The sequence below is a fragment of the Rhipicephalus sanguineus genome, chromosome 5 (genome assembly GCF_013339695.2).
Source record: "Rhipicephalus sanguineus isolate Rsan-2018 chromosome 5, BIME_Rsan_1.4, whole genome shotgun sequence".
NCBI lineage: Eukaryota > Metazoa > Arthropoda > Arachnida > Ixodida > Ixodidae > Rhipicephalus > Rhipicephalus sanguineus.
In genome coordinates this window covers 35364494-35379878 of record NC_051180.1, presented here as the reverse complement: position 1 = coordinate 35379878, position 15385 = coordinate 35364494, and the positions used below count along the sequence as shown (strand labels likewise).

Sequence of the window (15385 nt, the reverse complement as noted above, 5' to 3'; positions counted from 1 at the left end):
AAGGGAAGCAGCAGCCTACAATATGACAAATTAAGGAACTTGGTTGTCTTCGTCAGGAACTTCTTCCCTTTGTTGCCATTAACCCACTGAAGATAAGATTCCAAGTCTCCATCGACCTGTGATCCCTTCGTTGCATTACATAGAAGTTGCATAATTTCTATGCCCATCAGCAGCATTCAAATGCAGTGTCAATGTACAAGGCTTTCCGAGTACACAGATTATTTTCAAGGTAATAGAAATATTGTTCCCGTTTTTATCCTAAAAAGGCCGTTCAGCAAACTGTACTTTACTAGTGTTGAATTGCAACCGCAGAGTCGAAGCAGCTGATGGACTCTGCGAGCAAGCACTAGCTCAACTCTGGCAGAGAGCAACGCCTCCAAATCCGCAATCGGAACATAACCAGTGCCGCTGGAGCAAGGCGGAAGCGGATGTTCTACCCTTTCAGGTGACGAGTTGCCCAGAATACCTCGAGTGTCACTATTCCATTCCGCTGTCAAATCTGTCAAATCCCCACTCGTATGCTGCAGTTTCAGCATCGCTCACTATCCAATGGATCGCTCGTGCAGGAAATGGAGCTTTCAGACTCTGAGCACTCGCTATCGAGCAGCGGAAGCAGTGCAGCACGATTTGCCGAGCTGTCCATGTCATTCGCCATTACTGCCAAAGCACGCGACTACTGGCGGCACCCCCAAGCAGGCAAGCATGTTAAAGCAAAGAAATATACTGCAGAAGAACATGTTAGTGTTAGTGTTACTGTTAATGCAAATAAAATACGTCACGCCGAGTTCCCATCCACTTCGCAGATTATGACGAAGCAACTTTTCCTGCTCCATGGAGTGACTCTCGTTCTGTATCCACTCCGACACTCTCATCGGAACAGTTGACTCCCGCCCACACTCTGTCATCGGAACACACTTGCTCCAAAAGGAGCAGAAAAACTTGTTCTGACTCCGCCATCAGAATTCAACACAGTACAATTGCAATTAATGCAATGGAATTCTGCTACCCTCTATTGTTACACTGATGGTGAATTCCACTGGCGGATTCAGAGTGGCCGACGAACTCTACGCCGGAGCACTCCACTACGCGTGGAGAGCATCCAAAGGAAATCTGCCAATGAAACACAAGCGCCCTCGCCAGAGAAAACGGTAGGGGGCACTAGCGCACATCTACTTTGCAAGCGCCCAGCATTCCTAGCGGTTAACACAGTTTTCGCCATCACGGGAGCGAGTGGAGAAAAAGGGCAAGGTTGGACAGCGCATTTCATCGCACACGCGGTACGCCACGTTCTGCGCACGCACGGGGAGCTTGCGACTTCCGGTCGAATCCGCCGCTTTCTGCGGAGTAGCGAAAGCTGCTCCGTGGAGTGGATCTGGCGCCAGAGCTGCTCCAGATCTGCCAATGAAACATACAGGGAGCACTCTCAATCCGCCAATGGAACAGGCTTGGTCCAAATGGAGCAGAAATACTGCTACCGGAACTTCTCCGAATCTGCCAATAGAATTCACCATCAGTTTGTTTTCTGCATTCCTTGGTTTCTACATTCTAAAGACTGCGGCAATAATAGACGCCATATGGGGGGCCCCTGCATAGTTTTCACCAGTGCTTTTTTTAACATGCAACTAAATCTCAGTATTCTTGCATATCGCCTACAGTCAGATACAGTAGCAGCTGCTGGAAAGTGAAACCACAACCACATGCTTGTAGCAGCAAGAACCACAGATAGTGACTCAATCTTCTAGCTTGAAAGTCATGGTGTGCTTCTCAATCACTGCCCATACTCCGTGCCAGCAGTTTACACATCTTTGCTGCAGCTAGGGTCAATTCGTCAACTGTACCAGCCCCTTCGCTCAACCCTGCCTAACCATCACAGTACGCCATTATTGCAGATCTTCAGTGCTTCTAATTTCACAGCATTCCATTTGAGAACATTGAGTCACTCTAGCTCCCCGAAAGATTTAGGACAACATCACTGCAAACTGAAATTCTTTAACGTGTTTACCTTGTATTGTTACGAGTTATCTTATGTTAAGCATTAGAATGCTATTGTTTGTCATTGTTAAATATTCATTACACTTAAACACTTGTACAGCGTGGACCCCTACAATAAAATGGCTTTTATAATGAAGGATTCCTTACGTATTGGCTATATTGTGAGCACTGTGAGATGCAACTTTTACAACAAACTAATATTTAAAACGAAATATCTTGAATGGCCCAGGCACTTTGTCTTACAATTAAGGCACTTGACTGCAATGATTACTTTGCCAGTTAGTGCACATTTCTTCCTGTTAAGCAGCTTGGGCCATCCTCAATAAGCTACAATAACCAAGTCAATAAACCTCGATAAACAATGCAGCTAAAGGAAACAGAGAGCTCAAGTGGTGATGCTCACACGCTCCCATGGCGGGTGGCGGCTTGAGCAGGTGCTGGTCCTTGACAGAGAAGTTGTGTGGCGGGTGGTGCTGTACACGGGGCAGGTTCTGGGGCAGGTTGGTGTGGGGCAGGGCACTGACGGGCATGGCCCCCACGGGGGGTGGAGGGGGGCACTCTCCCTCGGGGGGATCCCCGGGCCCCACAGTGTGCCGCCGGACCACCGCCGGCTGCTGGTGGTCAGGCCATAGCTCCTCGCTGTCGGACTCCAATTCGATCTCCCCAAACTGTAAGCGAGCAGAAAAGTAAAGTAAGTTTTCAGAAAAGTCAATAAGAAAAGGCAATTGACTGTTGTATTCTATCTCCATTCCCGTCATTACATAGTAATGCAGGATATGATAACAGCTTGATGTACACCACACAACAACGTTGTAAGGAGGTTGCAAGTTGATTTTCCAAGTTACTTTAGATAACACACAGGGAGAATGAAACGAACACCTGCCCTGCATGCATCTTCTTTCACATCTAATTTTCACAAAGCTTTACCAATTAGTTGTTTTTTTGTTACCACTTGCGTTGACGCCATGCATATTCAACTGATCTTTCAACTCATGAGACATAAGGCTTTCACCTCAATAACTACAAGCAACTCAAGATCTGGCTATATATGTGCATGTACCTTCTCTAGTGACTGGTCGCCACTCAGCATGGGCTGCAGTTCCGGCATGGGGCTGACGGTCAGCACGGGACTTGGCACCAGGTTTGGTTGTGGCTGCTGCTGCGGCTCCGCATCAGTTTCAACTGGCTGCGGATTCTTTTCAACTACGAATACCCAAAGGTGGCAACATGGTCACAAGGCAGCACAGTAAGCGGATAAGCAGGTCAATGTTTAGCAGTGGCAATGTTGCAAATGCACAGCTTTGCACAGCTTTATGCCCTATTAACAGGCATGCAAAAGCACGTACTAGTACCAAAAGATAACTGCCTGTTATACAAGAGTTTACGCTGCCCTTCACACTGAACATCATGCTACTTCAAGAAGAATTGTGCACAAGAGTTGTGGAAGGAAGTATTTCTTAGCTAAGGCATGCATTACAGCAATGCTTCAAGTCAGTGCCCAAACGTCTAGTGCTGTCGCACTTTGGGTTACTAGGAAACTGAGGTGTCATGCAGGAGGTTTGTAGTAGAGTGCTCCTATAGTACTGCAGATCTCTACACACTGAGCAACAAGTGATAGAATAAAAGACCGAAAGCAGACTATTAGGAAACACAAAGTCTACAGTAGGAATTTATGGGAAAATGTTGATAATTTATGTCGTAGTTGAGATCAAAAGAAAGAAGTTTAAGTGGGCAGGCTATGTAATGCAGGTAGCAGCTAACTGATATCTATATTCGAGTAACAGATTGGTGCCAAGGAAATACTATCTCATTATCTGGCATGATGAGATCAAAAAATTTGCAGGTTTGATTAGGATAAGCCGTCTTGCTTTCACAATATCCCACGTAGTGTTGAATAATGCACGTGCATTGCACTTCCATATATTTCTCTCCATCATTCGTCACAGTTTACTCCCCTTTCTCTGCCCTAGTGCAAAACACATGGCAACTTAGAAGAATCTAGCTGAAACAAATCTGTGTGCTTCTACAAACAGAGCCTTTCTTACCAATGCCTGTAGTGATGCTCGACTTTCTTTGCGGTTGTGCAGTGAGTGGCAGGTTCTGAGGCAAAAGAGCAAGCTTCTGCTGGTTCTGCAGCTTGTCATAAAGCAGGTGATAGATGGCGCTGTAGTGGTCAAACCTCTTCTCCAGCACAGACTGAAGCAATATGGCAAACGATAAAGTAGTGTGAAGGAAACTAAATGTATATCATGATGTGGGAATAGATATTTTGGCAGTGTAACATACACATGTGCACATACACATACTGCAACAGATAAAGAGAGGGGGGAAAACAAAAAGTGAAAACACATGACAAAGCGAAAAACGAGCCGGCACGTGTAAACCCCACAAGTAAGTGACATCGGAAAAAGCTGCCTGAGCAAAGCACTAGAGACAACTTTCTTTTGTTTTCTTTTAGCTACTCTCTGAACAAACAGGATGAGGCTTCACAGCAATGCATTGCACCTTGCTGTGAAGCAGCAGTGCAGTGTAAAACTCTGGCATAACCTAGAAACCTTTACCTTACTACAAGAATGATCCTACCTCTCAGTAGCGCCCAATATCTCCCTGCATTAACACCTTGAATAATAGTGCTGCTAGTCAGGCTCATAGTGCTTGGTCTCCAAGATGTTGTACGATTGTGAGATGTAATCTGCAAGACTGTTCTATGCCTCAGTATATTTAGGAATGCTAAAAAGTGAACAAGACCTCCAACTTCTTTCATGTTTGATCATGGAATTATGCCTGCATGGCTGTTGCGAACACCTGACTACTTTGCAGCTATGTTGGGAGGTAGGGTGCATTTCCTGTTGGGTGCCCTCGCCCATGCATATGTCTATCAGAAAAATATAATTGTGCCCCATCAGTGCTTGCCACACGGCATACGCCTGTCATTGCAAGTCTAGGCGTGTTGCAGGTGACAGATGCACAAATAGTGGATAGACTTGACCCATAATATAAGAACAAGCACATAAACATACACATGCACACATACACTAAGCGCAGCATCGCCCGAAATAGCTACCATCTGACAGCTGGCAATGCTATAAAAAAGCACGAGTGTTGCACCAGCCGTGAGCACGTACCTGTTCGATCTGTTCCTGCGTGACATTCGGCAGCTGAAGCATGTGCTGCACAACTACGGGGTCAAGGTTTTCGTGGGTGGTTGGTGTGGCTGCTGGCATTTCCATGAGGCGGTCGAATTCGGGGTACGGGGTGCCCATGCGCATCCATCGATGATGCACTACCTGCCGAATGGACCATCGCTTGTCGGGGTCCACCACCAACATCTGGCGGATCAGCTGCTCACACTCTGCGAACAAGAGGTGACAACCATTAAGATCTCACACACACCTAGCTGGTAATGGTCATGCAATGTGATTATTCTTTATAATAATCTACTGCAGTCAAAGCCTCAAATATATAATGAATCACTTAATATTGGCATGGCAAACACTGCAAAACATTGAGTGAATCTCAAATTTTGTTGGCTGTGCTTGATTTCAACGAGGAATCTATTGCTATAATGGAACCTGAAAGGCTACAGTCCAAGACTACTGGTTACGACAAAGCATGTGTTTGCTTATTTGCTGCTCAAAGTATGCATTTTGGTAGCAAAAGCAACACATGAGAATGCACACTGTGGACGAGCATCAGTGCTTTGGCCAATGGCTGGGCTTGGCTGGCTTACAGCCAGCAAGTCGACATGACAGTCATATGGCTGAATATTACAGACAATGTAGTGAATTTGCAAGCTTTTACCAAAAGATGGTCCAAATCAAGACTTTTTGCAAAATGCAAACTGAAAACTTTTTCACCATCAAATTGCCTTATTTATCAAGATGCCTTATTTGATATCTTAGAAGCATATTCATCAAGCTTCAGTTGAGGTTTTTCATTTTCCTGGGACGTGCAGGCCTCCATTTACTGTATGCAAAAATAAACTGCCACTAATTGATACACCTGTTTAGTTCATGCATCACTGTAAATTAACTTATTTTGTAGCCAATAAAGATGCACCGAAAAAATTATTTCAACACAATACTGGTTCCATGGCACTTACGTGCCATGTGAATTATCATCCAGCTCTTGCTATTTAACTGCACACAGCAGCTGTAATACATACATACCGATGTGGTTGCAGCATGCAGAGACACTGATGCATACTGTTAAAGGCATGACGTACCTGTTGTCATGAAGTAAGGTACCCTAAATTTTCCTGAGAGAACGCTTGTCCGTAGACTTTGCAACGTTTTGCCGTCGAAGGGAAGGGCCCCACACACAAGAACATACAGGACCACTCCCATGCTCTGCGGGCAAAGCAGACAAGCGAGGTAAAATTGTGGGAGTGGCATCAGTCAACAACAGCAGCACACACTCTAGTTGACTGCCTTTACAATCAAGTATCTTAGCTAAGAATTAACCAAAGGAAATATATGGAATGGCCAACATTTCACTCTATATCCACACCGTATTTAAAAAGACTTTGCATGTTTAATAAGGCACTTCCAACAAAGCATGCTGCCTCTCGTCAACATTGCAATAGTTGTAGTGAATTATTCTGTAAAACTGTTTGTGCAGAAAAAAAAACCCGGATTTATAAAAAAAACATGTAAGAATTTCATCAATGATGTATTAAGGTACGATTTTATTTTGAACACTTATTTTACGTTACTTAAAGGGCTGGTGCCATCAAACTTGGGGCTTGTGCATTCTTTGTTGCAAACGTCTCTCATTGCTCCAGGATGCCTGACACACGCTCCAAGGTTCATGTATTCTCGCTAAATATTTTAATATCTCCTTATTTATGTGAGCAACTTTCGGTTTCTGTTTCCAGGCGCCATGTGGGACACTGACGTCACTGTGTAGGAAGCTTGAACACATGGGCCCACAGAGAGATGTCACGCACGCAGTGCTGCATCGTCTGCTCACGTACACACACGCGAGCAACCGTCCGGATGCCTTCAACACTCGTTAAAATTGCCTAACAGAGAATATTAGCATGCACGGTATTCCAGTATAGACCTTTTCACAGGAGAGAAAAAATGCTGCCATGCTTGGCTGCACACAGGAGTACAAAGGCTGACGTCACAGCCTCGGCAGTGCATTTTTGGGGGGTCACGCCTATTTAGCACAGCCCAGAGAGGAGCCGTCTGTGAAAAGGTCTATACACAAAGATGTTTCCAGGGTACCGAGTTACCGTAATATGGTATCGACATCTTGTGATGCTTCATGCAACCACTATTATCAATGCGTTTCTTTGTTTTCGCTGAGTGACCATGGCGAAAAAATGTTTTAAAACGCAACACATTCAGAATTACACCCCTGCCGAGAATTTACCCCAGCAGAAAAGTAGAATACATTAGGTTTCTGCAACAGCAATTCTGTCCTTGCCTGGTTCATATTAGCACCACCAGGTGGCCCCACCAACCCGGCCTCTCACGTTTATGGCTATGGCAACTTGGTATGCTAAAGCAAAGAAGTGTGCGAACGAACCAAACTTCTCTAATGTCGCCTTCGCAACTTCGTGTGACGATGTGAAGCTCTTTGCAAAATGGGAGCAACTTCGGCAGCTGCGAACAACTTTGGCTACTTTGGCAACAAGTACAGAAAAAATGAGTGCAGTTAGCAGTTGATGCTCTCTTGGCTTGCCCGGTGCAGCGAAGCTGTGGGTCACCGCTCAGTCGGCATCACTCTAATGCGTTCTGACGCCAGTAAAACTTTCGCTATGCTTCTTACACAATGATGGCGGTGTCAGTTGTGCTTGTGATGCGTCTCCATCGCGAGAATGAGCATTTGGGCACACTTTGGAAGTGAATTAAAATATATTCTAAATGTTTGCTGTGTCCAACACTTCGTGCTGAGTGCCACAGAGGAAGCCTACAGCAGGCTTTCTATAGCATCAAAATTTGGTGGAACCACCCCTTTAAAGCTCTAAGGGATGCAATCTCTCTAATGGTGTTATTATAATGTTGCCTGTATAAACACAGAAGGTATTACGAGCTCAGCTGCCTACATCATAAAGGCACTTGCGTGCGTAAGAAAATATCCCCTCAGTCCCGCTACTGAAGATGTCCCTAAGTACATCCTTGAGAAACGTATATTAATACACATTACACTGCACAACACAGGCCTGGCAGAATGCCCAGAAAACAGTAGAGATTAGCATTCTCAACTTATGTGTCAGTTACCCACATAATTAGGGTAGCCAGAAGTGACATAAAAAAAGACAACTAACAAACTAGAAGTGTTCAAATGGAAAAGAAGTTAGTTCCAGAGGATGCCATGCATACCAAAGTGTTCAGTTCTGCCCTAAAGTAGACATAGTAGCCACTTAAGGCCACAATTTTTGTTCAAGATAGAGTTCTTCTATAGGAGACTCACCCAGATGTCAGCCTTGGGCCCATCATACTGTTTTCCCTCAAAAAGCTCGGGGGCTGCATAGGGGGGGCTGCCACACCATGTTGACAGCTTCTTACCAGGTTCGAAGTGATTGCTGAAGCCAAAGTCTGAAATCGTCAAAGAATGCAAAGTTGTACTATATGCGTGGCTGTAAACAAGGTAAGAGGAAAAGTTATGTCCTGCTAGAAATGAAGGCAGTGAGATTAAGATTAAATAGTGCACGTGACGTGCAAACTGTGCACTTCACTGAAAATCTTCGGTGACAGCAATAATGAAATTTAATGCATGTCATAATATGCTGAATTGACAACATAATGAAAGAAAAATGAAGCTTCAGTTGACGCATTCATTATCTGAAAAACTACAAAATGCCGTTGCATATGAAGCCCAGCTACAATACCCATGGCGCAAATCGTGTCTATAACGATGAAGGCATGCACGCTTAGCTGAGTCACTGCAAAGTTACGTGAGATACTGAACAAGATCAGCCTGTTACTGAATTACCATTATAGTTACAAATATTCTTTTTAACTGGATGGCACATTTGTTTATTTAGAGTTAGTAATGGTACTACTGCAAAAAAGCTGGACATTTTTGGAGCATGTAATTCAGGCTTGCACCAGTTATATGTGCGGCCAACACGATGTTCTGTTGCTTTATTGAATGTAAGCACAAGTTTCTTGGAGCTTCAGCTCCCTCGTGCAAACCATCCTATCCTATTGGTTTCCGACATTTTGCTACAGTACATTAAAGGCTCATTCACACCAGAGACTAGCACTGGTCGCGTGACCAATTTAGCAGCAAAGTGACTGCTTTGGTTCCGTCGCTCGCTGCTCGATTTCTCAGTCGCGTGACTGCAGTCACAATCCTTTGAACCAATCAAATGTGCAGGGACAGGACATCAGCTTATTCTATGAGGCAATGGCAATGCACGCAGACATGAATTCTGGGTGATTACAGGTATAAGTCGCACGAAGGCGTGAAGATCGGCCACATCGCTTTTTGATTCCTTTTGAGTCACTTTTTGATTGCCAATCGCAAATGGTCACATGAATGGTGCTAGTCGCAAGTGTGAATGAGCCTTAAGCTCTTTGGTACTAAAAAGGGCTGCAATGCCACGGATCCCTGTGACCATGTAATGCTCACAGTATATGTTTACCATAACACAATATATTTCAAAATGCAATGCAAGAGGCTATCCAAACTTTCCGTGCTCACCTGCTATCTTGATGTTCATCTCACTGTCAAGCAGAAGATTCTCAGCTTTCAGGTCTCTGTGTACCACGTGCCTCTCATGGCAGTAATGGACAGCGCTCACTATTTGCTTGAACTTCCGCCGGGCTATGTCCTCCGGCATGGGACCAGTGGCCACCAAGTAGTCTGTTGTCAGGATGTCATCAGCATTAAACTCATTGGCCAACAAAGCAACAATCAAACTGGCATACAAAGAAACTGAAGCACTTCCCAGCAACATCATGTGCAACTATAACATCGTTTGACACTCTGGGAAATCGACCTGTATACTGCAGGATCTAGGCAGTACTTGCCAACGAACTAAGCATGCATATAGTACTGTCCTGACAGGTGTAACATTAAGGGACAAGAAAAGGGCAGAGCGGGTCAGGGAACAAACACATGTTAAAGACACCTTAGTTGAAATCAAGAAGAAAAGAAATGGTTATGGGCAGGGCATGTAGCAAGAAGGGAAGAAAGCCTGTGTTCATTAAGAGTAACGGACTGGATTCTGGATTCTAAACGAAAGCAAGCGTGCAAGAGGGAGGCAGAAAGTTAGGTAGGCAGATGACATTAAGAAGTTCACAGAGATAACATGGCTGCAGCAAGCACAGGATCAGGTTAATTGGAGACACATTGGAAGAGGCCTTTCCCTGCAGTCGGCGTAGTCAGGCTGCTGCTAATGATGATGATAAGGTCCTTGCTCTGCCGATGGTACAACAGAGCAAACTTCAATTCCTCAAACCATTCATCATGTTTGCAGAAATTCGATTACCTAACTAAACTGATGTCACGTTGCCACAGGAATAGCTAACTTTGAGCTCTGCAGCTCACTTCACATCTTACAAGATACACATCTTACAAGATAAACTTCTGATGAAAGAGTCTGCCAAGATATGCTATGAAAAATGCATGGCAAATGAAGGTGATAGCTGCTACTTACCAAATATTTCACCTTTGTCCGCATATTCTGTGACTAAATATATCATTTTCTCCGTTTCCATTACCTGCAAGGTACAAAGGGCACAGATGGCTTTAGCTATATTAACATAAATTGTGGGACGATTAATTGTCAAAACAACAGCGTAACTATTATTCTTATATTCAGGACAACAATTAACAGACTCATCAGTGACTCTACAATGTTCTTGAATGATAAACTGCAGTGCGACATGTTCGTTTTAGCAAATCATGTTTTCACAAGCAATAACATGGCCTGCTATGAGTGATATTTTGTAATAACTGTGGAGAACTTTAATGCAAAGGAGGTGAGTTCTCATTTATATTTAAAAACACAAAAGCTTCCATCTTTATACCATCCAGTGTTCCAGTTAAGTTTCTTGTTCATTGCTACAAGGAGCACAAGCAAGAAAACAGGATCAAAATATGATTTCTTAATGGACATAACAAGCAACAGTAATGCATCTCTTACCTGATATAGCCTAATGATATGGGGATGATGTAAAAGCTTCATGATTTGGACCTCTCTGAATATCTTCTTTAGGTTCTCCTCATCTAGATGTGTCTTGTCTATAATCTTTATGGCTACCTGCAACGACAAACAGAAAAAAAATAGATGGAGGTGAGAAGAGGTACTGAAATTAGATGACATGCACATTTGTATGTGCACTTGGGAATAGGCATCATCTGTTTGTAAAGCAGGTAGTATTAACCTGACAGTTTATTTGTACGTGGTTACAATTCCGCATTTTCATACAACGGAAGCCAAGGGGGGGAGGGGGGGCAGGCCCTCCCCCTCCCTCGAAATTTGTCCAGCCTTCTATATTCCCGGGCAACTTTTTTTTCTTTTTGCCATGGAAAGACTTTCTTTCGAACAATTAGCCCCCCCCCCCCCCCGGAAAAAAAATCCTGGCTGCGTGCCTTACGGAAGCTCTTCCAGTGTCAAGAGCTAGATTGCCAGTATTTTGTGTACTATTACAAATGATGTCTGATTCCTGTGAAATTTTTCAAAGCTTTTCATAGCTTAGCACATGTCACTGTCTACGTGAGCTGCACTCCGCAGTTGTGTTAGTTCTATATTATGTGTGATTGCTTGCAATTAACACTTTTAAAATATTAATGGATATTTAAAGATTGTTAATTGCAAGCAATCACACATAATATAGTACTAAAACAACAGCTGAGTGCAGCTCATATAGACAGTGAGATGTGCTAAGCTATGAAAAGCTTTGAAAAAGTTCAAGGACCCCCCCCCCCGAAACAAATTTCTGCCAGGTCACTGCCCCTAATTCCTCGCACTTGCACTGTGTTCAGATCGCAAAGGTCTCAATAGGAGGGGGTCGAAAAGAGCGAGGGTAGGGATGGGGGGGGGGGGGTCAAACTTCGCCCCCCCCCCTCACAAACACACACACGGACACTACCCTAATGAAGATTTAACCCTGCTCACACCTATGGTTGTTTCGTAATGCCGCTATGCAGGAGGCTTTCCACTGGGCTTTTCTTTCGACACCGTTGAATGCTCAAAGGCACGCACTGAAAGCGCGGCCGGAGCTGCGCTTCATGTGCTTGGGAAAACAGCACGTTGTCTGCACCATATGCGGCGGAACTGACAGCACAAGTTCCTTACGTACGCACTTGCGCTGAAAAACAAAACAATAATGACACCAGTGCATGAGCCCAACAATGCGTGCATAGCTCGGCCGCTGATAGCCGGAAACATACACATGGTAAACCAAGTGTATGTTCCAAGAATGGCTCCAGGTAAACAGCCAGAAATTTTTTTTCAAGGGAGCGGGGGGGGGGGGGGGGGGTTGAACCATACTTTGTGTGTTCGTTCGTGCGTTTGTATGTTGAAAAACTTTGAGGGGGGGTCGTACCCTTCCCGACACCCCCTTCCCCTCCCCCCCTGGATACGCCAGTGCCGCCCAAGCTTTGTCGCCACAAAATTCAGAGGCAGGCGGAGTCCAGGAGAAGAGCCGCAGCCTTCTAATACGTGCGTGTTCAGCTAAACTGCGCAACTGGTGGTAAAGCGCTAATTCTGTTTACTGGTCGTCCCAGGAGTTTCGTAGGCTGCACGCGGCAGCACGTGTTGAAGGTCACGCGTCGTCGCAATCCATGCCTCCCGTGCAGAGGCGAAGGCCCCCCTCAACGATGACCCTTGTGTGTCCTTCAGAGTTAGACCGCGCGGAGGTTCTAATATATTCTAACTCAGGCGCGCGCTCCATAAAACGCCTCGAGCCGTTCGTTGCCCATCAAACTTGTCAGAGATGAACGGTCAGTTTTATATGGCTTCGTGTTTACTATACGTACCGTAATAAAAGATTGGGAGAGATAGAAAACTCAAGTCCGTTGAGGAAATTAAATGATCGCAGCAGCTCTTTCGTATTTCCGCGTTCAAAGTGCTGAGACTTTTACTTCGATCCGACCGCGATCGCCCGCAGCCAGGCTTCTTTCGGAAACCATTCGTTCGGGGCTTCAGCCGCGAACACAGAGCGCCCGCACTAATACGACATTCGCCCTATAGATAGACACGCTAAAAGGGAACGACCGCGAACTTTTTCTGGAATTTCATAAACGGACCGAGATCCGCCTAATTTCAGAAGGAAACCACGCGCCGATATAACGCAAGGACCCCGCCGGCGATCCCGTTTCTCCCGACCTTTACCTCTCGTTTACGCTAAATGGGGAGCTTTAATTTACGCGAGACACCTTCTCGGAACGCGAATTCGCTCGAATTTCTCGCTGATTGGTCGGGGTTTGACGGAAAGCCCAATCAGCGAAGTCGACGTGGTGCCGCCCGCAGCGAGTGCCAGCGAATCCAGAGACGCGTTCGTTACACTAGAACCACGTGGTTGGCTGATACCGAAACGATTCTCGGTTCTCGAAGCGGCAGCACCGCATGCCCGAAGGTCGAACGAGGAAATAAAGGTCAACTGCGAAGCCCCGGGCGATTACGAAGCCCCGTGCGAACGCGCCCATGGATGGCTTGCGTGCTTCGGGTCACAACACGTCAACAGCGACGCATTCAACCGCTGTCCACCTACGGGCCAAGGTTGCACCGAAAGGGCTTCTGTCTCCTTCCGCGACCTTGCGGGAGCCGACCGCGGAAGACGAAAGAGCGAGAGAACGCCGCCCCAGGGGCGTAGGGTAATACGGGATAAACAAACTCCAATGTTACTTCCTTTCGCTCCCCGAGATATATTTTATGTTTAGTAGAAGTCCAAACATGACAGAATGCATACATTTATGTTAAGGGGAAGATGATGGCTTGAAGTGACCAAAAATCATTGAATCACTAGAGTTAACGGACGTTTTGACAAAGGCACTTGCCAGTTCTTTTAACTAGGCCTCTCCGGGGGCAAAGGCAGGAAGTAAACAGTGCCCATAAATCGCTGTCACAGGCTGAGCAAATCGATTGGCGCATGGGTGTAGCCAGAACCTTTTTTTTTTTGGAGAGGGGGGGGGGGTTCAACCATACTTTATGTATGTGCGTGCGTACGTTTGTATGTGTGCGTGTGTATATACGCAATCAAAATTGAAAATTTTCACATTTCGGGGGGGGGGGGGTGTAGTTGAACCCCTCCCCCCAGCTACGCCCCTGGTTTGGCGCCGACTCCGAACGGGCACTTTGATTTCTAACTTCATCAATTCCCAAATTCATCAGAGTGACGCCTTACCCCACTGTAGTCTCTGCTCGAGTCCGCGAGCCGACTTTAATCACGTGTATCGTCACTGTCCAAGCAAGCCAAATCCCCCCTTTGCGGGGGCAGAGCAAATTCTCTGCCCATCCCTTTTAGTGGGTAAGCGTCATACATGCAGTTCACGATCATCATCACCATCATCGACACGTACCCCGATCGTGTTCACCCAACAAGGCCACTCGGAACAAGCAAGGTATCGCGATCGTCGCAATGGAAGAGACCACCGACAAGGACGCCAACGCGTCGCCAGACAAGCAGACCGACGAGACGTCCAAGAAACATGTAAGCACAATGCACAACGCGCTGGATCGCATTTCTCGGGAGTCCAAGATGGCGCACAGCGGATTACCACTGATTTTCCTACAAAATTACGCGCGCCAGATTAAGATTGTCACGTAGCAGGCAGGGCTATAGGGAGTCTCGTTCAGCACGTATAGCCGTAAAGTCCCATGTTCCATTGATGGCCGTAAAACAGCCGTTTGCAGCCAACGCTTACATGCGAAGACTCCGCGTCCAAAACGTATGATAGACAGCTGCGTTATACCGTATGTATTCGAATCTAAGCTGAGGTTCTTTTTTTTTTTTTTTTTTTTGAAAAAACGATGTGCAAAAGTGTGTGCATGTGTGTGTGTGGGGGGGGGGGGGGGGGGCGGTCGGCCCGACTTAGATTCGAGTACAATTATGAGTACCACAGAAAGAGGACGGGACGTGCGCACGTCCCGTCCACTTTCTGTGGTTTCTGTCTTATCAGCGCTGTGGCTTCAATGAACGTAACGAACCAACTAGCCCAAAAGTCTGTCCTCTTAGAATGATTAAGTTTTTCTTTTTCTTTTTTTGCCTCGCGAATTTCGAGGGTCTGCTTAGAATCGGGGCCGGCCTAGATACGAGTAAATACGGTAGGTCACCGAAAAACTCAGCAAACCACGACCTCTCCCTTGTGCGGAACTCCTTATAGCCGAGTAGTCGAGCGCAGCAGAAAGTCCTAAAGTTTGGGAAGAAGCTAAATCGTAACGTTGAACGAGGATCGATTTGGCCAAAACGTCCGGCGTTGATACAGC

The 15385-nt window shown here is 45.8% G+C and overlaps 1 protein-coding gene across 1 annotated transcript in view; it reads right to left on the bottom strand.

Annotated features, from left to right (window-relative positions):
* LOC119393489 (serine/threonine-protein kinase SIK3) overlaps positions 1–15385 on the bottom strand; it is an 86268-nt gene that overhangs the window by 16610 nt on the left and 54273 nt on the right. Inside the window, exons 2-10 of the mRNA XM_037660534.2 lie at positions 11099–11215; positions 10610–10673; positions 9652–9813; positions 8416–8540; positions 6218–6341; positions 5118–5344; positions 4038–4188; positions 3053–3195; positions 2396–2660 (exon numbers count right to left, since the gene is read on the bottom strand). Of these exons, the coding sequence (XP_037516462.1) occupies positions 2396–2660; positions 3053–3195; positions 4038–4188; positions 5118–5344; positions 6218–6341; positions 8416–8540; positions 9652–9813; positions 10610–10673; positions 11099–11215 (1378 nt within the window). The remainder of the gene's footprint in view (positions 1–2395; positions 2661–3052; positions 3196–4037; positions 4189–5117; positions 5345–6217; positions 6342–8415; positions 8541–9651; positions 9814–10609; positions 10674–11098; positions 11216–15385) is intronic.